The sequence below is a fragment of the Gopherus evgoodei genome, chromosome 2 (assembly GCF_007399415.2).
Source record: "Gopherus evgoodei ecotype Sinaloan lineage chromosome 2, rGopEvg1_v1.p, whole genome shotgun sequence".
Taxonomy (NCBI): domain Eukaryota; kingdom Metazoa; phylum Chordata; order Testudines; family Testudinidae; genus Gopherus; species Gopherus evgoodei.
Window position 1 is genome coordinate 298,953,016 of NC_044323.1, and position 24,705 is coordinate 298,977,720.

At 48.7% G+C, this 24,705-nt stretch overlaps 1 protein-coding gene across 26 annotated transcripts in view; it reads left to right on the top strand.

Moving 5' to 3' along the window:
- Window positions 1-24,705, top strand: part of SCRIB (scribble planar cell polarity protein) — a 234,895-nt gene that overhangs the window by 114,090 nt on the left and 96,100 nt on the right. For 19 of the 26 annotated variants that reach the window (XM_030554133.1, XM_030554141.1, XM_030554149.1 and 16 more), the window contains 6 exons: window positions 5,244-5,363; window positions 5,668-5,724; window positions 12,328-12,384; window positions 13,469-13,552; window positions 19,188-19,598; window positions 22,722-22,790. In XM_030554133.1, coding sequence (XP_030409993.1) covers window positions 5,244-5,363; window positions 5,668-5,724; window positions 12,328-12,384; window positions 13,469-13,552; window positions 19,188-19,598; window positions 22,722-22,790 — 798 coding nt within the window. The remainder of the gene's footprint in view (window positions 1-5,243; window positions 5,364-5,667; window positions 5,725-12,327; window positions 12,385-13,468; window positions 13,553-19,187; window positions 19,599-22,721; window positions 22,791-24,705) is intronic. The other 7 variants (XM_030554158.1, XM_030554159.1, XM_030554160.1 and 4 more) reach the window with 4 other exon arrangements.

Here is a 24,705-nt window from a genome sequence, read left to right on the forward strand (position 1 = left end):
ATGCATGGAAATTTCCACTACATGCGTCTGACCAAGTGGGTATTCACCCACGAAAGCTCATGCTCCAAAACGTCGGTTAGTCTATAAGGTGCCACAGGATTCTTTGCTGCTTTTACAGATCGAGACTAACACGGCTACCCCTCTGATACTTGTTCTCAGACAACACAGTTGAGATGCTGCACTCCTTCAAGGACTCCAGGGCTATCCTGCAGTCCTTGGAGTGTATACGCTAGCGGTGCAGCTGCGCCACTGTGATATTCAAGAGCTACACCAGCAGCAGGATTGTCCGCAGCACCTGTTTGGCCAGCTCTCCCCTCTTCCAAGACAAGGGGTACCCCAGAAGGGGGAAGAGATCCCACAGGATGAAGCAGTTGGGCTTGGGGTTTGGCCAGTCCTCATGCCCTCCAATCGCCCATTTTGACTCCTTGGTCCAGAGCACTGTTCCAATCGTTGCTCCTCTCTCCCTATTCCCCTTTTTTGGGGAGAGGCTGACTGCTTTCACAATGCTTGAGGCTCGATCACCACCAACTGATTCCTAAGCACCACCAGATCAGGCTATGACATCCTGTTTCTCTCCACAGCTCCTCCCCACCCTCCTTCCCTGTCTCTTTTCAGGGACTCCTCTCATGAGATACTGCCCCTTGAGCAAGTCTGCTCTCTGCTGGCTTTGGGAACGGCAGAGAAGCTTCCGCCAGAACACCAGGGTCATGGCTTCTACTTTCAGTACTTTCTGGTGCCCAAGCCATAGGAAGGGTAAGACCCATGCTCAGCCTTCGTGGCCTCAGCAAATATATCGGGTCATGAGATTCCGAGTGGTCACTCTATCGACTGTCCTTGCTGCATTGTCTCAGAATGACTGGTTTTCTGCTCTGGCCATTCAGGATGCCTACTTTCACTACAGACAGTTCCTTCAGTTTGTCGCGGCGGAGCGCCATTTTCAGTACAAAGTGCTCCCATTCTGCCTTTCTTCTGCCCCCTGGGTTTTTACCAAATACATGGTTGTTGTCATGGCATATCTCAGGAAGAAAGGAATTCACACAGTCCTGCATATGGATGACTGGTTACTGAAGGGCAGATCCAGAGTGGAACTTCTTGCTCATGTTGGCATCACACTGCACTTGCTTGACTGTCTTGGTCTCATGCTAAACACTGGAAAGTCAGTGTTGGCTCCCACTCAGAAAATTGAGTTCACTGGGGCCTGTAGTAGTGTCACAGTCGTCCCTACCCCCTCTGGTTTGGAGGGAGGCCACAGTGCCTCACTGCATTGCCTGGATCACAGCCTAGTGTCAGGGGAATTAGCAGAATAGGCATTAGTGTCTTGTCTTTCATAACAGGGTAGAACCCCAAACAGTCAGTAGGCCCTCAGGCAGTCTATCGGGGCTGAGCTAATGAGCAGTCTTTAGGCTCAGGCCTGTAATCAGGCAACACAATAAAGCAGTGTAGGGGCTCCAACCCTTTGGCAGGGGAGAGCTAACAATCAGGCTGTTGTCCTGGATCTGGCAGGCGACAGACAAATGCAGGCTTCATGGCATATGGTGGGGAGGCTGCCACCCCAGGGGTGGGGTGTCAGGCGTTGGGGGATGCAGGCCCACCAGACTCCACTACATCCCAGCCCAGGGCCCTAACAATGGCGAGATGTCCCGCCTCTGGATCAGCAGGGAACATCCCGCAACATGCTGACTGGCTGTTAAACCACGATACCACCCAACTGAAGCCTGGTTTCCCTGGGCTGCTTCCCACCTTAGTCATCTCTTTTCCAAGTTGAAAAGTCCCAGTTTTATTAATCTCTCCTCATATGACAACCGTTTCATACCCCTAATCATTTTTGTTGCCTAATCATTTTTGTTACCTTTTCTGAACCTTTTCCAATTCCAAGAAACCTTTTTTGAGATGGGGCGACCACATCTGCACACAGTATTCAAGATGGGGCATACCATGGATTTATATAGAGGCAATATAATATTTTCTGTCTTATTATGTGTTCCTTTCTTAATAATTCCCAATATTCTGTTTGCTTTTTTGACTGCCACTGCACATTGAGTGGATGTTTTCAGAGCACTATCCACGGTGACTCCAAGATCTCTTTCTTGAGTGGTAACGGTTAATTTAGACCCATTGTTTTGTACGTAGACTTGGGATTATGTTTTCCAATATGCATTACTTTGCATTTATTAGCACTGAATTTCATCTGCCATTTTGTTGCCCAGTCACCAAGTTTTGAGAGATCCTTTTGTAGCTCTTCACAATCTGCCTGGGACTTAACTGTCTCAAGTAGTTTTGTATCACCTGCAAATTTTGCCACCTCGCTGTTTACCCCCTTTTCCAGATCATTTTTTAATATGTTGAATAGGACTGGGCCCAGTACAGACCTCTGGGGAACACCACTGTATATCTCTCTCCATTCTGAATACTGACCATTTATTCCTACCATTTGTCTCCTATCTTTTAACCAGTTACCAATCCATGAGAGGGCCTTCCCTCTTATCCCATGAAAGCTTACTTTTCTTTAGAGCCTTTGGTGAGGGACCTTGTCAAAGTCTTTCTGAAAATTTAAGTACACTATATCCACTGGATCCATCTTGTCCACATGCTTGTTAACCCCCTTAAAGAATTCTAGTAGACTGGTGAGGCATGATTTCCCTTTACAAAAAACCATGGTGACTCTTCCCCAACAAATTATGTTCATCTATGTGTCTGACAGTTTTGTTCTTTACTATAGTTTCAACCAGTTTGCCCAGTACTGAAGTCAGGTTTACTGGCCTGTAATTGCCGGGATCACCTCTGGAGCCCTTTTTGAAAATTGACATTACATTAGCTATCCTCCAGTCATTTGGTACAGAAGCTGATTTAAATGATAGGTTACAGACTACAGTTAGTACTTCTGCAATTTCACATTTGAGTTCCTTCAGAACTTTTGGGTGAATCCCATCTGGTCCTGGTGACTTATCTGTCTTTCATCCCCCTGTTCAGGGAAGATCAGTCTTTTCCAATGCCATAATAACAAGATTCTTAAAAGGGCTCCTTTGTCTACATCTTCTGATCTGAGAGTCAGTTCCTGTGTGGACTTTAACATGGACGGAGCAGCTTTGATGGGGCCTCTGTTCAAGCCCATATTTTGTCCCTTTCCACATTTGTGTCAAAAATCGCATTCCTGGTACAGATAACATCCACAAGAAGAGTCTGCGAGTTGCAGGCTCTAATGTGAACCCATCTGGAATTCCCCAGCCGTGAATACACAGTTCTCCAGAGACCAAGTGACTTTATGACCACACCCAAAATTGTTGTTTAAAATGGTTTCTCAGTTTCATTTGAACCAGGCGGTATATTTACCAGTGTTCTCCCCTGAACCACATGCATCTCTGGAGGAGCGGTGGCTCCATCCATTAGATGTCAGGCCACATCTAGCCTTCTGTCTGAACAGGACTAAACCGTTTTGTGCTTCACTTTGCCTGTTTGTGTCATATGGCAAATCACATGAAAGGTCAGGCAGTCTCTTCACAATCTCTCAACAGAAGACATCCTGCGTCAAGACGGCCTATGAAATAGCTTTGGCTGCACCTCCTCAGTGGGTCTGAGCTCATTCTACAAGATTACAAGCAATGTCCATAGCTTTCCTCAGTGACATTTCCATATTGGATACTTGCAGGGCTGCTTCGTGGTCATCCATACCTACATTCATGAACCATTATGCAATCACTGCATCATCCAGGGCAGATGCAAGCTTTGATAGGATGGTCCTGTGATTCTTGCTGACATAGACTCCGAGCTCCACCTCCTGGGGGTGTACTGCTTGTGCATCACCTAAGTGTAATACACAGCTGCATCTACTGAAAGAAGAAGAAACAGTTACTTCATGTAACTGTGGTTCTTCGATGTGTTGTAGATGTGAATTACTGAATGGCTCTTGCTCCCCCAAGCCCGACCCTGTCTGGTACTCACCACCCCAACACAGACTGCTGGGCGTGCAGGGCCTAGACAGACATCGCCACAGCAGACGCACTCAGAGGTCTTAGGCATCCAGTGCCAGATGGGCTGCAAATCACACTGCTAGAGAGTTTAGGAGAACTCCCCTTCCCCTGCCCAACGTCAGCAGGTGGAACATTCCAACACTGCCAGCTGAGGGTATGGCCCAACTGCTGGTACAGCTGTGTTGCTGCTCCCCTGTCACTCAGTTTCTTTGTCACTGCTGACAGCTGAGGAGCTGTCTCTGGGTCCCCCCATCTCCCCGCCACGAGGGGCCAGGGACGGTCGGAGCTCCTCCCCCTGCCCTGTGATGCTCCAGGGACGGTCAGAGCCCCTCTCCCCTGCCACGAGGGGTCAGGACTAATCAGAGCCTCCTCCCCCTGTTTAACGAAGGGCCAGGGCCAGTCGGAGCTCCCTCCTCTCACCCCACGAGAGGCCAGGGTCAGTCAGAGCCTCCTACCACTGCCATGAGGGGCCAAGAGTAATACCAAAGAGTCTCACCTGCTTCAGGTGATACACTCATTCCCAACAGATCTGAAACTTAATACTTTACATCACAAGTAGTCAATTATGTTTTGTCAAGGTCCAAATGTCTTGGTCAAGGTATAGTCAAGGTCCAGACTCCAGAGAAAATTAAAAAAAACCAATATTGATAACAATAAGTAAATAAAAAGATTTCGGGGTCCATTCAAAAGCGGCTAGCAGTCCAGATTTGGCCCATGGTCTGCCTATTGACTACCTCAGCTCTACATGTTACATAGCTCTAAAATTGTTTCCCATACAAAGATCTCACAATAACCATGACAATCAGCTACTTCTTAGCTTTTGGCAGAGGCCACACATGACCCTCCTCTGTGAAATCTTGAGAAGATGGTAGGCTATGGGTAACATACCTGTTTGGGCCTGGCTGTATCAGGCCTCCCATCTGAGAGCCTCCTTCCTTGTGAGGGGCCAGGGTTGCTCAGAATCCCTCTGCTCCCCCAGCCCCTCAAATTGTGTGAGGGTACCTGGGCAAGTCAGAACACTTTCTCAAAATGTACCTGTTTAACACCTGGGGTTGTGATGTTTGTCTCCATATTCTAAGTGCCCTTGTGCACATGAGTGAGATGGTCTCTGTGGTCTGGGTACCCTAGGGAATGGGGAGGGTCTGAAGAGGTACATGACTGTAGTCTGTGGGGCGAGAGCTTCTCTGTGCTCTGAGTACCCCGGGGGACAGGTGGGGTCTCTGTGGTCTAAGGCACTGGGTTTCTTGACATGTGATGTTATCTTCTTTTCTGCAGATGTCCCCAGGAATCATTGCCAACCCCTTTGCAGCTGGCATTGGCCGCAAGAACAGCCTGGAGAGCATCTCCTCCATTGACCGTGACTTGACCCCAGAGGAGCTGGAGATCCTGCAAAAGGTGGGTGCTATAACTACGTTCAGGAGAATGGGATGGGGCAGAATGGTCTCTGAAGCTCTGCAGTGTTTTGCTTTGGCCTATGGAGCCTGCGCCATGGTGTATGGGTCCCCTGGTAGAAGATTTCACTCTTCCCCATAGCTCCTGTGGACCTGCTGTTTCCATAGGATTGGAAAAGTGGTAATGCTTCTCCCAAAAGTGCTCAGGGATGTGACTCTCATATCTTCTCTTATGGGGGTGATGGTGGTGCCCCTAGGGCAGGGGTCATTTGAGGATCTGGCACTCTGATCTTCCCCTTTGTTCCCAGGAGATGGAGATGGTGAGGGAGGCGACTCAGTGGGAGAGAGAAGAAATGGAGAAAGTGGTGAGAGCATTTTCACACTGACATTCTGACCTTGACAATGCGTTGGCCAAGGTGATGAGTTCTGAGGGAAATGCTGCAGAATTGCCGTAACCAGAGCACTACTTCCCACAGGAAGCTCTGGGTCCTCTCCTCACCTTGGGTGTATCAACTCTCTCAGATCACCAATATCCCCATCTCTCCAGCCCCTCTTTTTTGTCTTCCCATACCTCTTTTCCCTTGCTTCCTTGGGACTATTCCAGCATCTGTAACATCGTTTCATGCTGCACTTCACTGTACTTGTGCCTCAGTCACAAAATAGGCCCCTGCTGTAGGAGCAGAAGCCTTTGTTCTTTGGATTAGATGGGAGCCCCAAGATGATCAGTTCTCTCCAAACAGCGCCATTAACTGCGCACTGCTGATAAAGTCAAAGATGGGAACACACAACTCATATCTGCCCATATTTTAAGGAGACACAACTGCAGGTTCTTGTTCAAAATGCTGCATCTCAATTCAAACAGTCCTTTACCTTTTTAAGTGCAAAGTAATGCATACTGAAAACAATAATCCCAACTATACATACAAAATGATGGCGTCTAAATGAGCTGCTATTGCTCAAGAAAGAGATCTTGGAGTCATTGTGGATAGATCTCTGAAAACATCTGCTCAGTGTGCAGCGAGCAGTCAGGAACAATTAGGAAAGGGATAGATAATAAGACTGAAAATGCCATAATTCCACTATATAAATCCATGGTATGCTTACACCTCAAATACTGTATACAGCTCTGGTCACCCCACATAAAAAAGATACATTAGAATTGGAAAAAGGTACAGAGAAGGGCAACAAAAATGATTAGTAAGGCTGTATTTATGTCATGGAGGTCACGGAATCCGTGACTTGCAGAGAACTCCGTAACATTTTCTGTTTTGGCCGCTGGGGCTGCAGGACTGGAGATGGCAGCCAGAGGGACCCCAGCAAGGTTCAAGGTTCCAGCGATGGGCAAGGGCCTCCTCAGGGTCCTCCTGCAGGGTTCCAGCAAAAGGCGACAGCCTCCTCAGGGTTCCCGTGTGCGCTGGGGGAGGGGAACCCCACAGCTCCCAGCCACCATGGTGGCAGGAGAAACCCTGGAGCCACAGCAGCAGCAAAAGTCACAGACAGCTCATGGCGTCCATGAATTTTTGTTTGTTGCCTGTGACCTGTCTGTGACTTTTATTAAAAATAACCATGACAAAATCTTAGCCTTAATGATTAGAGCTAGTATCTGGGCGCTTCCCAAACCCACAGCATATTTTAGTGAAAACCATACAACACAGTTCTTATAATTTTATATGCATTAATGATACGCATATTAGGTGGAACAGTGGGTTTCAGCAGATCATAGTCTTTCCCACGATACTTCACATGGCATGCTTTATATGAAATATCAGAATTATACACAAATTATGAATATGGGGGTTACAGGGCGCTCCCCTGAGGTATAGTGTGTCATAATCACAATGGTCCCTTCTGGTTTTATAGTCTATGACTATGATTGACTGCACAGAAGCAAAGTTTTAAAGAAGACTTGAATAAAAAGGAAGATGGAGGTTCCCTTGTATTAGGGGCTCCCTAGCATTTCCTTACTGCTTCTTGACAGGCCTACAGCTTAGTCAGACCATGTCAATTTCTGCCGCCAGCTCTTGACCTGTCCCTATCCTGACACCTGCAGGGCAGCCACATGCATAGTTTTCCAGGGTCATAGAGTCCACACCCTTGACTCATCAACCATAGAGGGTTTGTTGTTGCGCTGTGCATGATGCTTGTACCCCTTGTGAGTTTAAGTGTCATTTACCTTCAGGTGATGGCACTTCCTCCCTGGGAGAGCTACACCTTTCTTCTGAAGTATTCCCTTTATTACTCTTTGGAGACAAAGCAGTAAAAGTGCCACAAATTTAGGAATGTAAATTGAGAGCATAGGCATGTAGAATCTGCAGTCACCAAATGCACACTTAATTTAAACTAGAAATCACACCTTTGCAGCCGCAGTAATCTTCCACACGTTCCAGCCCCCAGGGGCTCTGCTCATCAGCAGGGTGCAGGGCCAGGAGGCAGCCCTGTTCTCCCAGCAGCTCACACAGGTGTGCTTTGGTAATTTTAATGCTCTGTTGTGCTGAGCTGGAGGAGTGGGGCATGTTAAACTCCAGTCCTTCTTTAAGAACCTGTGCAATCACATCTGTAGGACTCGGTGTCTGACTCATTGAGCTGCAGAACTGCCTCGAAAGGCCATGTCTGTTGGGGAGTGGGGTGCGAGGGCTACATGAGTGTTCTTGCGTGAGGTGATGTCCTTGTCTTACTCTGTAGAAGAGAATGCACTACCTCAGCTCCTTCACCACTGCCACAGAGAGAAAACAGAACTCGTCTTTACCTAGGGAGTTTGTGGAATCTCCATCCTTAGAGGTTTTTAAGGCCCGTCTTAACAGAGCCCTGGCTGGGATGATTTAGTTGGTGTTGGTCGTGCTATGAGAGGGGGTTGGACTAGATGATCTCCTGAGGTCTCTTCCAAGCCTAATATTCTATGATACTATGAGCTTTTCCTACTCGTCATTCTGCTTTCCTCACCACAGCAAGGGATGCAGTCTCATAGATGATGTAGGTCACCTCCTAAACTGTCTGTTGGCAAATATCCTCAACAGTATAGGAGCAGGATCCCATGCCGTTTCTCCTCACAGCCCTCAGCATCAGTCTCTCAACAGCGATTTTGAGGGTCCGTTTGAGAGTTACATACTGATGTGCACCACATCGCTAATCCATCCCCCCAATCCCCTCCCTTCTAACCTTGTCGCTCGTCTACTCATGCCTTGATGACTGTCTCGCCTCAGCAATCCAATACGTGAGCAACTTCTTCCAGTCAGTAGGACTGTTAATCAACTGGGAGAAATCCTTGCTTCAGTCTGCACAGCGTATCACCTTACCTGGCGCATCCTAGACTGCACTCAAGCAGAGCCTTTCCTCCAGAGGAGAGATTTTGCAAAATATGAGACTCCTTAACAACTCTCAATGAGCAACTTGTATAGACCACAACACTTTTCCTGCAACTACTAGGCCTGAGACTTCATTGATCTACATCGCACCCTTTGCTTGTCCGAATGTGAGACCCTTGCTGCTCTGGATGACAAGAAGCCACACAGAATAGGCACAGCCCATCCCTCTTTGAGTGTACCAACAACTTCAGTGGTGAGAGAACGGGGACAAGGTCCTCAGGCAAATGCCCTTTACTCGCTCTTCCCTACCCTCCCATGCTCCACCAATGCCTCTGAGGTTTTCATTGCAAGACTTCAAAGTATTTGGCCTGTGGAAGCCCTGGATGTCCAGAATCCATATCAATGTATTGGAGATCAGGACAGTATGATGGTCTCTCAGGGCCATCACCTGTCCTGCAACATCATGTAGTATAGGTGCTTACCAACAGCATCACAGCCACATACTACATCAGCAAGCAGGGAGGAGCACATTCCTGTCAGTCATCAGTCGAGGCAAGAACATTATGGCTGTGGTGCATCCAAAATCTTCCCTGTTGTTCTGCACTTCATGGGAGGAAAACATGGAGGCAGACTTGCTCAGCAGGAGGTCTCAGAATCAGCACCAGTGGTCATAAACCAGTGACGGATAAAGCGATATTTCAGAGATGAGGTAACCCTTAATAGACCTCTTCACAGCTGAACATAACACCAGATGCCATGTGTTCTGCACAGAAGCGCACAGAGAAAAGTCTTATCTTGGATGTGGTTCTCCTGGACTGGAGCCAACTTCTATATGCCTTCTCTCCCATTCTCCTCAGACTCAGAGTCATAAGGAAGATCTGATTGGACAAAGCCAACATTATATTAACAGGCCCAATGTTGCCTTGTCAGGACTGGTACCCAGATCTTCTGCGCTGTGTCTGCTGCCTCTCTTTCCAGATGCCTCTTGCAACAGCAAGGGAGGATTTTGCATCCTGACCCAGAGACACTCCATCTCACAATATGAGATAACCTGCTGGCTAATGTGGACTACTTTGGCTCTCAGAGGGCCCCAAGCCTCTCTATTGCAATCCCATGATACTTAGGAATATAAATCAGAAGTAGAAATTGTAGAAAATGTATAAGAGAACAAAAGGAAAAATCTGTGGCCAGCAGAATTAAGAACAATAAGGAGTTTCTAAAGTATATTAGAAACAAAAAAGAATCCTGACAATGGTATTCATCCATTGGTAGAAGGAAATTATAGAATTGTCAACAATGCAAAAAAGGCAGAAGTGTTCAATAAATATTTTTATTTGTATTTGGAAAAAAAAAGAGGATATTATATTATGTAATGATGATGAAATTCTCCATTCCAGTAGTAACTTAGGAGAGTGTTATACAGCAGCTTCTAAAGTTAAAATTTTTAAATTCATCCAAGAGTTTTCAAAGAACTGGCTGAGGAGGTTGCTGGACCATTAATGTTGATTTTCAAAAATTATTGGAACACTGGGGAAGTTCCAGAAGTCTGGAAGAAAACCAATGCTGTACCGATATTTAGAAAGCATTAACAGGATGGTATGGGTAACTATTGGGCGATCAGTCTGACATCGATCCCAGGCAAAATAATGGAACAGCTGATATGGGACTCGATTAATAAAGAATTAAAGGAGGGTAATGTAATTAATGCCAATCAGCATGGGTTTGTGGAAAACAGATCTTGTCAAACTAATTTGTTAGCTTTCTTTTATGAGATTCCAGGTTTGGTTCATAAAAGTAATACGGGGGAGTCGCAGCTTACGCAGGGGTTAGGTTCTGAAGTCAGCGTGTAAGGCGAAAAGTGCGTATAGTCAAACGCTCATTGAGTGGAATGGTGGGCAGAATCGCCCACACTACAGATAGAATATTTAAATTGTTATTTTTCTCTTTTTTTGTTTTGTTTTGCCGAGCACATATAGTTAAAATCGCGTAAGTTAAATGCGCCTATGATGCGACTCCACTGTAGTACTGATGTAATATATTTAGATTTATGTAAAGCATTTTACTTGTTAATTCAGGATATTATTGATTAAAAACCTAGAACAATACAGAACTAACATAGCATATATTAAATGGATTAAAAACTGGCTCGCTGATGGACATAAAAATGTAATTGTAAATGGGGAATCATCATTGAATGGGTGTATATCTAGTGGGGTCCTGCAGGAATTGGTTCTTGGCCACTCACTATTTAAAATTGTTATCAGTGACCTGGAAGAAACCATTATATCATCACTGATAAAGTTTGCAGACAAGACAAAGCTTGGCGGAGTGGTAAAATAATGAAGAGGACAGGTCATGAATCACTTGGTGAGCTGGGCACAAGCGTCAATTCATGGAAGCTTATCTCCAGGTCCTAGATGTACGAGAGAGCTTTGTTTTTGCCTGGAAAAGACTAAATCTTTTAGACAATCTAACAGGATATTCATAGCACATGGGGAGCAATGCCAGAATTCCATTACCAAACAGACACTTTCATACTGAATAAGGAGATGTATGAAATATTGTCTCATCTTAGTTAGGAAACCAGTACTTCCTGGTTTAAAGACCTGCTCCATGATAACCACTGCAGCATTCTTGGTCTGCCTTAGTCGGGTTACCTGGTGGACGGGGGCAAAGCAGCAGTATATGCATTCATCAGGCACCACTCTTTGAACTTACCATCATACTCCAACTCTCTGTTTGGGAGATGGGGGTTTGAGTGCTTATATACCTTTGAATGCTTGCTAATTGCCTGCAAGTGGGAAAGCACAGAGGCTCTAGAAGAGGAAAGAGAGGTTACTTACCAGTAGCTGTTGTTCTTATAGAGTTGCCTTTGTGCATTTACAAAACCTGTCCACCTTCCCCTCTACCTTGAGTTCTGTAGAACTTCAGTGGTCTGCTGTTGGGGAGAAGGGCCAGAGGTGGTTGGGGGTGCACTCCCTTGTATAGACCAGGGCAATGAGGTCACCCTCATGGGAGATCTCTTGTGCTTCTCCCAATGGACATGGATTTTCATGGCAGTTCCACAGCTCAAAGCCCGGGGCGGCAAGTCCCACCAGTATGAGTGGACAGAGGTGACTCTCAGAGAACAACAGTTACTGGTAAGTAACCTCTCTTTTTCATATTCAGGCCCAGAGTTGGGGGAGGGATCCTTTTGAGCTGAGTCGTTGCCACCCAGGTGAGACTCAGTCATGGTCTCTGTATGCTGAGTGACAGAATTGAGCAGCTCAGTTCAAGTCTGTCTTTATTCTGCCATAGTTCCTGCCTTTCCTTGCCCCGGAGGGATGGTGGCACTAAGGGGCTAGTGCCTTATCATGTCTCCCTTCCCCTGATGATTGCCCAGCTTGTGCCATGTGGGGTCTTTTCTCCCTCCCTCCAGATAACTTCCAGGCTTGTGCTATATGAGATCTCTGCTCCCCTTCCCTGATAACTGTCCAGCTTGTGCTGTGTGAGGTCTCTGCTTCCCTTTCCTCCCCTGGTAACTGCCCAGCTTGTGCTGTGTGGGGTTGCTACCTCTCCCTCCTCCCCTTGATGGAGGGACTGTCCCATGTGGTGCTGACCCCTTTCCCTCTCTCTTTGCTTGTGCTGCTTGGATGCTGTTCTGACTCTGTCCTGTTCTTATGGAAGGAGAGGATGCGTAGGGAGCGGGAGGCAGCCACGCAGATCCTTGAGGAGGAGGCAGAGGTGAGGAGCTTGGTGGGAGGAGGATTGTATGGGTGCAGAAGAGAGCCACAAAGATTATTCAAGGGGTGTAGAAAATGCCTTACTGTGAAAGAGGGAAGGTGGGGGAGGAAATGTCTTTTATTGGACAAACTTCTGTTGATGAGAGAGAATCAAGCTTTTGAGCGTCCACAGAGAAGCTTGTCTCTGTCCCCAACAGAAATTGGTCCAATGAAAGTTATTCCCTCAGCCACCTTGTCTGTCTAATATCCTGGGACAAACAAGGCTAGAACATCACTGCGAGAGACTTAAATAGCTCTATCTGGTTAGCTTCTCTAAAAGAAGATGGAGAGGTCACTTGATTACAATAAATAAGAACCTTCATGGGAAGAAAATACTGTATATTAAAAAGCTCTAAAATCTAGTGTAGAAAGGCATAACAATTACCAATGGCCGCTTGCTGAAATCAGACTAAGTCAAATTAGAAATAAGGCAAAATTTTCAGCTATGAGCGAGACTAACTATTGGAACAAACTGCTAAAGGGCGTAATGGATTCTCCATCTCCTGATGTCTTCCAATGAAGACTAGATGCCTTTCTGGAAGATGATGTAGTCAAAAACAAATTGGCTCAATACAGGCGTAATTAGATGAAATTTTGTGGCCTGTGTCATTCTGGAGATGAGAGTAGATGATCTAATCGTTCCTTCTTACCTTAAAATGTATCCGTCTGTGAGAAGCCCTGCACCAGGGACTGGGGCATTCAGGGATGAATGGGAAATCCTCAAGTCAGGCATGCACAGGAGAGGCAGGAGAAATTATGGGGATTTGGAACACTGGCAGGGGCATTTCCTGGGAGACAGTGGGTTGGCATGTGCTGTGTGTTGCTTTTTTTCCAAGCTGAGGCCTAAAGTGTTTCCTAGGTGACAGTGGTTGAGTCACTGACTGGACTTTTTCCCAGACAATGAGAGTTTTCCCTGGAGATGAGGTCTTGCTTGTTGATCGGCCCTTTGACTCAGAGGAGCTGCCCCTCTTTCTTTGGCCTGATCCCTCCGTCTTCCCTTATCCCACTCTTGGTCTGACCTCTCCCTGTTTTTCATTCCTCTCTAGAACATCAGCAGTGAGCCTTTGCGACTGGACTATCGGACCCTGGCAGCTTTGCCCAGCAACAACTTACCAAGAGTCACCCGGGCTGTAAGTGATGGGGTCCTCGCTGAGACTGTGGATGGGCTCGTGCTGGAGGCTGGCCTGGGATGGAGACAGCCAATAAAAGAGTTCCCCGGGGAAAGAAAAGGAGAGTGTGTCCTGATGAGGATGTGGCCTGTGACCCTGAGAAGCAGATAGTACCACAGGCAGAGCTCAGTGTAGGCTTCTGGGTGGGGTGGGGAGCCGCTAGTGGCAAACAAGGTGCGCAGCACTACCCACCAATGTGGGACAGTGAGGAGAATCCCAGATCCAACTGGAATGGCAGGAGGCTACACAAAAGGACATGGCAACCACGTATAGGACTTTCCATGTGTCAATCCCAGGATGGAGGGGCAGGGGTTCTTAGTTCCAGGGAAGGCTAACTGGATTTCACAGCTTGGTTAATGCTCCCTTGAAAGTAGGGAGGCCACAACCCCTTCCTGTCTCTTCCGTCACCCACACTCCACATCTCTTCCTCTCATCCCAATTCCATCGCCAGCAAGCCCTACTTCACCTTTCCTCTCCTCCTATTGCCCTGGGCCCTGTCTTGACTCTCCTCCTCTCCTGTTCCCACCTCACCTGGGCCCTACTTCCCACCCTAATCATCTCTTCCTGTTCCCTTTCTCATAGTGCCTGTTTTCCACCTCCCTGCTCATTCCTCCATTGCTTCACCTCCTGTCCTGTCCCATTCCATTTCCCAGTATCATCCTGAGACTCCACCTCCCCTTTCCTTCCATGCTCACCATTACTTGGCTCCACATTCCCTCCCCTGCCATTCCCCTGGCCCTGCCTCCTTGCCTACTGGTTGTTACTCACACAGAAAAGTCCCACCAGGAAAGAATGTAGTGTATTTTTAGTGTCTTTTAATGTGACTTAGCAGCTGGAATCAAGGGGAGAGCCGGCCCCCTGTAAGCAGCTGTCTCTCTTCAGCCTGCCATGAGGTGCCCCATGAAGGACTGCTTGGGAACTGCTGCCCTACTGGGTCCCTGCCTCAGACTGGGAGTTTCTGGGGGCTGTGGAATGCAGGGCTGCACAGGCTGCTACTTTGGAATGTGAGGGGACAGCAGCAGCAGCATCTATAAATGTCTCATTTCAGACAGAGTGGCAGCTGATATCCATGTTCATCTCCCTCCAGCTGTCCTGTGCCCGACCCTGTACATACCCCTGATACAGAAAGCGTGGAGTTGGGGGCTGCAGGGGTGGCAAGGGTGCTGGGTTTTCCCTATGGAGGCACAGTTAGTCCACTTGGCCTATGGCAGGAAGCTCAGGATCAGGGAAGCTGGCAAGGAAATGAATTGGTAATTTATCAGGTCTTTTGCAGCCTGACAATCAAGTTTAATGAAGGTGACTATTTCTATTTCCTTGTTCCCACAGCAGCATTAGCTTCCAATTCTTGCTGTGTGTCTGATTCTTCCAGCTGGTTGCCTTTCTGTCTAATCAAGCCGTGTCTGTCATCTGGTCTGTCCTGTTTTAGATGCAGCATGAGCCCTGGTTCAGCCTATATGGCCTCCTTTACTCCTGGCTGTGTTAGTTTCATTCACATTAATTCCAGCTGGGGCTAAGAGAGCCTTTTAGCCAACTTGAGAAGGGTGGATTTTACTGCAGGAGCGTGACTGAGAGAAAGCCAGTGCCATCTGGAGTGTCTATGCATGTCTACCTAAACACATTTCTTAGTGATGCGGTCCTTCTGGAGGGGCAATGAAGAAGAAAGGTCCAGCTCCCCTTGGAAACTCATTGTTTCTCACGCTCCTAAGCAGAGGTGGAAATGATGGAAGGCCTGGAGCTGCGACAGGGCTCTGCTCTGTGTCCTGAATGAGATTTCTCTTGGGAACACCCCAGAGAAGGGGCAAGAATTTAAGGCCAGGGGGTGTCAGTCTAGTTTTGCTGTGTATAGGCCTCTCTATGTGGGTCGATGTCAGGGGTTTACTGCGAGTAACATGTTTTGTGTTTGTATGCTATATGTGTTAAAGCCAGCCGTGAAGGAGTCAACTCCAAATGGTGCACAGAGTTGTTCCTGGTCCACTGTTTGCTAGGCCTGTTTGTGGTCCCTCTGTCTGAGCTGCATCTGTGTAGTACCCAGTGCAGTGGAGTTCCTGGGCGGTGAGCTTGGCTTTTTCATAGATTTGTAGATTCTGAGATTTTTAAGGCTAGAAGGGACCAGTATGATCATGTACTGAGACTTCTTGCTTAACACTGAGTGACCCTCTCACCCAGAACCAGATTAAAGGTGAAGGGGGTCCTGGCTGTTATTGTTCTGGGAGCATATTCCCTTTTTGCATATTCACGATCTTTTCTGCCTTACCACTACCCATGGCCAGAGCTAAACACTCCTTTGTTACATTCCCTTGGTTATTTCAGTTCCAGTTTTCAAACGTGATGGACCCGTTATAGAGCTGAGTGAAAGTTAAAACAAGCAAAACCCTTTGGATTTTGGCACGTAACTGGTAGTAATACATATCATGATGCTATGGCTTTAATTATCTAATCACCTATACAAATTAGATATATTTTGGGGGGGGTGTCATGGGAGTCCCAGGTTGGGTGAAGCCAGGCAGGACTCTGGTGCAGTGTGACTTCCCGCAGGGTACCCTTGCACCATGGCAAGAAGCTTCTTTGGCTTCTGCACTTCCTGGGTCTGACCTCGGAGGGTTCAGCCCCCTGTTCACCTTGTGAGCGCCCCACAGTGAGTCCCCCTGGATGGGACACCTGGGGAAGCCTTATACACCCCCAAAGGGCCCTGCCCCCCAACTCTGCAGGCAGCAGTGACTCTCAGCCTGCATGTAACACAGAAGTGTTATTAGTCAACAGGAACACAGCGTAGAACAGAGCTTCTTAGCACAGAAATTGGGAACAGCAAAGTTCATCTTGGGGGGATCCAGGGCCTGGTGCCCTGGGCTTCCCCCTCCGAGTACCAAAACAGGAAACTGACCAGTTTCTTCCAGCCCGTCCTCTGACCCCCCCTGTGGCTCTTCCTCTGTCCTTTGTCCCTTTCCCTGCAAAAGGTCACCTGATCTCTTTGCTCCCAGCACCTTCCAGGGCTGGGGTGGTAGGAAGGGAATCAGTTGCTAGGTTGCTCTCTGTGCCTATGGTACTCACACCTGTCCTCTGGGGTCTCTGCAATGATCGTACACTCTTATTCCACCACCCAGATACTTAAGCAATACATAGGGGAAAGTGAGGGACACACTGTGTTCAGAGAAAACATTAAGACCATTCCCACTTCGTCGCAGGGGCCCCTCAAAATCTGAGGCCCCAGGCTGCAGCCTCTAAAGCTCCAGTGTTAATCCAGGTTGGCCTCACCCAGTGACACGTGCGTCAAGCCCAGAACTCCGGGTTGAGGCAGAGCAGATCTTTTAGAAAGATCTTGATTTACAGACTCCAAGGAACGGAGACTCGACCATAGTCCTAGGTAAATTATTCCAATCGTTAAATATCCTCATTGTTAAAAATCTGCATTTTATTTCTAGTGTAAATTTATCTGGCTTCTGCTTCCAGCCACTGGATCTTGTTCTGCCTGTTAGATTCCAGAGCCTGACTGTGCTGGCAGAAGAGGATTAGAGTTCCTGTTCTGGGGCAGAGTGATGGACCAGGACAGACTGACTGCATTAGCCCTGTATCTGCTCTGGGGGGCATGTTTTCTCGATCTCCCTATGGTAGAACAAGAGCCCAACTCTTGAGGGACAAGACTGGGTCAATGGCACAATTTTAACAGATCCTCAGTTGCCCAAAATAGGAGCTGTGCTTGGCCAGTAAAAATAATCCAGTGAGAGGGAGAAGGAGCGGAAGCTGGAAGTCCATACCCAGAATGCAAGGCAGCAGCCCTGGAGATCGGTCTGAGAGCTGGAGAGGCTCAGGAGCTAGCAATGTGGATGAGCCAAAGGAGGAGGGTTTCTGAGGCATCCTACCAGTCAGTGCACTTCTCACTTTTCAGACTCAGAAGAGTTGCATTCGCCTTCCCTTCCCCACAATGCCCGAGAAGGACAGTGCTCTCCTTCCCCCTATGTGGGCAAGACAGGTTGGTGTGGACTAGTGGGATCTATGCTCTCCCACGCCCCAGGGTCTCAGCCCAGGTAGAGTTCCATGGTGTTAAAGAAAAAAGCAGGGAGGAGCATGGCGTGGTAGGCAGTGGCTACACTAGGAAGGGTTTGCCTATAGCTAGACTGGCAGACCTAACAGAGATACAGCTGAGACAGGCAACAGCCTTCTTTTGCCAGTGTAGCTTATACCAGCTTCCCAAACGAAATAAGCTATCCCAACAAAAAGGCTGTTTTGCCGTTATAACTTCATCTGCACAGAGTTTTTTCTGGCATCACTCTGACAGTTAGGGATCTGATTTTCTCTCTCTATAAGTGTCACCCAGCCTCAGTGTCTGTGGAAACCTGATACGAGCTGTCACTCTCCCCCTTGCTGCCTTAGCATGGGATGAGGTAGGCTGGGAGTGGGAGAAGGAAAGCGCCAGGAATTTCTGCGTGTCGTCAGCCTCCCAGCTGCCAATATAATCACCCACCTACCCCACCCTGAAGGGCTATTTTTGTAAGTGTCACCCTGACTCGGGCTGCAGAACGTGATCGGAGCAGAAAGGGTCTCACAGTTCTTTAGCCTGCTTCTGGATGGAGGAAGTTGGAGTTCTGGGCTCTGACTCTCTCCACTTCCCTGGAAGGGGGCTCTGGCGGCGCACCGGGAGACTGCCACTGAGAGTTTGGCCTCTGCAGTGTTAGAGGAGGGAAGGTCAGTGCTTCTTCCAATAAAACCACTGTGGAGAGGGTGAATGGAAGCTAGGGGAAAGCTGGGGCCTTGATGGAGCAAGACTTCCCTCAACCTTTTAATGCCCCATTACAGCCGTGACTGTGGTGGCCCAGAGATGTTTGTGCTGCCTTTCCTTGGGGAAGAATTTCTGTGGTGATGGTGATGGTGAGAAGCTTTTGTGTGCACTGAGGTGGGTGGTTAGCCTGTGTGACGGTGGTGAGCTGCTTTCATGTGCATTGTAGTGAGGTGAGTGGCATTAGGCAGTGTGGATGGTGAGCTGCTTTCGTGTGCATGATAGTGAGTGCAGGGACAGTGAGCTGTGGTGTTAGCCCCTACAGGGGCAGTGAGCTGCTTTCTTGTGCACTGTAGTGAGGTGGAAGGCTTGAGCCTGTGCGAGTGGATGGTGCCCTGGCTATTTCCTTACATGTTCTTCCCGGGAGCCTTTCCTGTTTAACGCCCTGGAGTGAGGAGTGTGAGCTGGAGGTGTATGTGGGTGTATGCAGGCTCAGTGTGTGTCTCTGGCTGGAAGCGTGGGCTTAGTAATTTCAGGAAGTAGCCAGGTGGCATGTGACATGGATGTGCTTGTTGTGTGTACTCCCTTATATGCAGACAGAGCAGGAAGCTCTCCTCTTGAGCCCATCGCATGGGATCCCGTAGGTAAGGCCTTGCCAGGAGGCATGGGAGTTTTGCACACCTCCATTGCACATGACGCTGTTGAGCTTTGTGATTCCCCTAGTGCAGAGCCAGGGAACTGTGGTGATTGGCATTGTGTGTGGGAGCTCTCCTGTCCCCAGTGTCTAGGAGTGATAGGGGCAGTGATTGACACCGTTTGTTGCCTCCTCTCCCTTACGATGGCTGTTCTTTCTTCCTGTTTCTGACCCTTTTGTTTCCCTCTCAGCTCGTTCAGTGTGATCGAGCCAGCTCTGGAATGGAGAGTGACTGCGCTGTGCTGCCTCTGCCAGTGGCTCTGGACAGCCAGAATTCAGACCCTGACCCAATCGCAGGCCTGAGCAGCACTGTAACTAGCCCACCCCAGGACCCAGCATCACCTGGCAAGCACAAAGAAAGGGCAGCCCTGGTCCTGCTATACATGCAGGAGCCTATGGGCTGCCCCCTGACCCAGGACCAGCAGCCAAAGCCTCAGGAGCCAGATCAAGAGAGTATGGTCGACTCTCAACCAATTCTCTTCAATGAGAACCCCTTTGTGGTGGCTAATCGAAGGGGGAAGGCAGCAGGCAAGCCCTGTCTGGGGGGCCCTCCCCTCGGCTATGGCCAGGGGGGAGTTCTGAAGACCAACCTTTACTCCAAGGCAAGCAGCCCTGCAGCATCTTGTGTGTAGCATGTGGTCACACAACTAAAGCCCTCCGGTGTCCTACTAAATCAGTGAGCATGCTGGATGTTGGCAGCACAAGGCCTGTGCAGGGGCTAACCCCACCTAACATACAGCAATGTCGTGTGCCATGTGTGTTGTGTCGCAGCGGACTCCTGAGGGCCTCCCACATTGCTGTGTGTGGGCGCTTGCCATTCCCATAACAGGGAGCGAAAGTGCTGGGGTCACTAGTGTGCCCCACCACCAGACACCTAGTACACAATGAATGAGCCCAGTCTGTGCTGGGCGGGGGAGGGTCAGTGACACGGGGGTGGGGTGGCAGTGCCCCTGTGCCTCTGTCTGTGCTGGGAGGGTCAGTACATGGGGGTGGGGTGGCAATGCCCCTGTCTGTGCTGGGAGGGTCAGTGACATGGGGGGTGGGGTGGCAGTGCTCCTGTCTGTGCTGGGAGGGTCAGTGACACGGGGGGTGGGGTGGCAGTGCTCCTGTCTGTGCTGGGAGGGTCAGTGACACGGGGGGTGGGGTGGCAGTGCCACTATCTGTCCTGGGAGGGTCAGTGACACGGGGGTGGGGTGGCAGTGCTCCTGTCTGTGCTGGGAGGGTCAGTGACATGGGGGGTGGGGTGGCAGTGCCACTATCTGTCCTGGGAGGGTCAGTGACACGGGGGTGGGGTGGCAGTGCCCCTGTGCCTCTGTCTGTGCTGGGAGGGTCAGTGACATGGGGTGGGGTGGCAGTGCTCCTGTCTGTGCTGGGAGGGTCAGTGACACGGGGTGGGGTGGCAGTGCTCCTGTCTGTGCTGGGAGGGTCAGTGACATGGGGGGTGGGGTGGCAGTGCTTCTGTCTGTGCTGGGAGGGTCAGTGACACGGGGGGTGAGGTGGCATTGCTCCTGTCTGTGCTGGGAGGGTCAGTGACACGGGGGGTGGGGTGACAGTGCCACTATCTGTCCTGGGAGGGTCAGTGACACAGAGGTGGGGTGGCAGTGCCCCTGTCTGTCCTGGGAGGGTCAGTGACATGGGAGGTGGGGTGGCAATGCCCCTGTGCCCCTGTCTGTGCTGGGAGAGTCAGTGACACGGGGTGGAGTGGGGGTGGCAGTGCCTCATGCCCCTGTCTGTGCTGGGGGGGGTGTGTCAGTGACATGGGGGGTGTGGATGGCAGCCGCCCCCTGTGCCCCACTCTGTGATGTGGGGTTATTGACACGGAGTGGGGGTGTCAGTGCCTCCTGTGCCCCTGTCTGTGCAGGGTGTGGGTTGTCAGTGACATGGGATGGGGGTGGCAGTGCCTCTGTGCCCCAATCTGCACTGGGGGAGGGTGGTCAGTAAGAGAGGGGTTTGCATGACAGTGCCCCCGGAACGCCATCTCTCTGGAAGTGTTACTGACAGCATGGTTGGAGGGTGGCCATGCCCTTGTGCTCCTGTCTTTCTGTGGTTTGGTCACAGCAGGGAGTAGCAAAGAATGGAGCCTTTTGTCCTGTGTCGGAATCACATTCACGTGCTTGGCATTGTCCAAATCTGAGTCCTTTCTGTACATCTGTACATTGAAGACAGCCCGTCTCGCTAGCACAGTGTGCAGCACAGCTCGTATCTCCAGGCACGCAGAGCCAGCTCTCCACAGCTCTGCTGCTGACCTTGACAGAATCCCAAATTTCACAACTAGGTCTGGAACATGAACTCTCAGGTTTACTCTGCTCTGTGTAGGACAAATCCTTTGTTTGAGAACCTAGGCTACAGTGATGAAAAGACTATTGCAGCTGCACCGCCATGTCCTTTGTGGTTTGCCCCAAACGGCAGAATAGGAAGAGAAACAGAGAAGAAGGCGGGTCGACTGATTTGGGGGCTAGCATGAGACTTGAGCGACCTGGGTTTAATTCCTGGCTTTGCCACAGAGTTTGGGCAAGTCAGTTGACCAGGTTTGCAAAGGTATCTAGTTATCTGGAGCCAGAGATAGGTCCCTAGTGGAATTTACAGGAACTCTGTGACCTAAGCACTTGGACACTGCTGTAAATCCCACTGGGCTATCTGCATCTTTAGGCACCTAATAGCTTTGTAAATCCAGCCCTTGATGCCTCAGTTCCCATCAGTGAAATGGGAATAATAGCACCTTCCAACCCCACAGAGATGTTTGGGAGGATAAATACCTGAAAGACTGGAGGATGCTCAGATTAAAAAATTGTATTAAAGCTAATGTTAAAAAATTATATAATACACAGGTTAAGAAAAGAGTGTCTGTACATCTGGGTATAGTGCTTAGATTATCCACGAATACAAAGTTTGTTGAAAAGTTAACTGTGATGGGGGCCGTATAAATGCTTAAGATCTTGTCTACACTTAAAACAATGCAGCGGTTTCGCTGTAGCACTTGCGTGTAGATGCTACCTATGCCGACAGGAGGGCGTCTCCCATCAGTGTAGGTACTCCACCTCCCCAAGGAGCACCACTGCAGAATTCTCCCGCTGACCAAGTGCTGTCTGCTCTGGGGGTTACATGTCAGTTTCACTGCATCACACAGGAGGGTGGATTTTTCACGCCCCTGAATGCCGTACGTATATCGACCGCATTTCCTAGTACAAACCAAGCCTAAGACAGAGAGAGGAAGGTTCAAGGTTCTTCCCCTCCCCATCTCTTTGGATCTATTGCATTCTTGTTGCCGGGCAGTGGGTGGGGTTGGGAATGTATCGTCTCCCTCTTCTCCAAGCAGCAGAGATTCAGAAGAGGTCCTTGGGCAGGAGGAATTGTCTGGGCTGTGGCCTTTATTGTTTGCTGGAGAGGAGCTGAGGCCTCTAACCCAGTTATGGGATGAATAGAGGCTATTTTAGGGCTTTGATTCAGGGAAGTGCCAGGGAAGGCAACCTTGCCACAGCAGCTGGGTATGGAGCTGGGGGTAGTGCTGCTCTCTTATTCCCCGTGCTGGCTGTGCTTTCCTGTTGTGTTGCAGCTGTTCCTGGGTCGAGTGCTAGTTCTGCTCGCCCACTGTGTGGAGCTGCTCCTGGCACCAGTCCAGATGCCAGCTCTGCTTCCCTGCTGCATGGCCCTTGAGCCCGGTGCCAGGTTAGATGCACAGGAGCTGAAGCTGTGCAATAACTTCATGGTTTTGTCTGTGTTTTCAGGCTCCAGCAGGCGAGTCTGGGCCTGGGAGCTCCAGGCGGGATGCCTCTTACTCACCGAGCAGCCAGCAGGTGAGTCCCGCACACTGAGGGCTGACAGTTTGGGGAAGGGCAGCAGGTACCTCAAAGGCAAGAAGGTTTCAGTATGGGAGGATGGAACAGGAGGCCAACTCTGCGTTTTGATTACAAAACTAGAATGATATAAAATTACCATTGTCATAAACAGATAGCTAAGGGTTAATGTCTCTTTCACCTAAAGCACCTGACCAGAGGACCAATCAGGAAACCAGATTTTTTCAACTTTGGGTGGAGGGAATTTTGTGTCTGAGGTCTTTGTTTTCTGTCTGCCTGCTTTCTCTGAGCTTTGGAGAAGTAGTCTCTGCTTTCTAATCTTCTGTTTCTAAGTGTAAGGACAAAGAGATCAGATAGTAAGTTATATGGTTTCTTTTCTTTGGTATTTGCATGAATATAAGTGCTGGAGTGCTTTGATTTGTATTTTTTTTGAATAAGGCTGTTTATTCAATATTCTTTTAAGCAATTGACCCTGTATTTTGTCACCTTAATACAGAGAGACCATTTGTATGTATTTTTTCTTCCTTTTTATATAAAGCTTTCTTTTTGAGACCTGTTGGAGTTTTCTTTTCTGGGAAATTTCAGGGAAATTGAGTCTGTACTCACCAAGGAATTGGTGGGAGGAAGAAATCAGGGAATGGAGATGGGGAGTCACTCTGTTTGGATTCACAGAGCTTGTGTCTGTGTATCTCTCCAGGAGCACCTGGAGGGGGGAAGGGAAAAAGGATTATTTCCCTTTGTTGTGAGACTCAAGGGATTTGGGTCTTGGGGTCCCCAGAGAAGGTTTTTCAGGGGGACCAGAGTGCCCCAAAACACTCTAATTTTTTGGGTGGTGGCAGCAAGTACCAGCTAAGCTTGGAGGTTTTCATGCTAACCCCCATATTTTGGACGCTAAGGTCCAAATCTGGGACTAAAGTTATGACATGGTGTGCAGCGGTTACGGGATAGACAAAATCCAGAAGCCAGTAGGAATATTATATTTTTCTTTTCTCTGCTAAGGACTTTTTAGCAGAGAGAAACAGTTTGGTTTTAAAAGGGAACCAGGCACTGTCATAGTATAATTCCCAATTCTGAACCTTAGCGTCCAAAATATGGATACTAGCATGAATTCCCCTAAGCTTAATTACCAGCTTAGATCCTGTAGTGCTGCCACCAATCAGGACTTAGAGTAGAGTGCCTGATAAACTCTGGTCTCCCCCAAAACCTTCCCTGGGGACCCCCAAGACCCAAATTCCTTGAGTTTCACAACAAAGGGGAATAAACCATTTTCCTTCCCCCTCCTCCTTTCCACCCTGGGTACACTAGGAGATCACCGTGATTCAAACTCCTTGAATCACCACACAGAGAGGAATGATACCTTCCCCCCCTTCTTTTCCCTTCACCCAGAGGCAATACAGATTCAAACTCCATGAATCTGAAACAAAGAGGAAATTCACCTTTCCCTTCTCCCCACCAATTCCCTGGTGAGTACAGACTCAGTTCCCTTGAACCTCCTTTCTACCTTTGTACTTACAAAACTGGAATAGAAGATTAGAGAGCCTGTAGGTACGTGTGGTCACTCTCAGAGCCCAGAGAGAACAAAACAAAACCCAAAAAACACAAACAGAGGCTTCCTTCCACCGAGATTTGAAAGTATCTTGTCTCCTGATTGGTCCCCTGGTCAGGTGTTTGGTTCCCTGTTTGTTAACCCTTTATGGGTAAAAGAGACATTAACCCTTAACTATCTGTTTATGACAGGCACATATTACATGGATTAAAAACTGGCTAACTAATAAGTCTCAAAATGTTGCTGGTGAATTGTCATTGAGCAGGGATTGTTTCTTGGCCATAGGCTATTTAACATTTTTATTATCAAGGACTTGGAAGAAACATGAAATCATCACTGATAAAGTTTGCAGATGACACAAAAATTGGG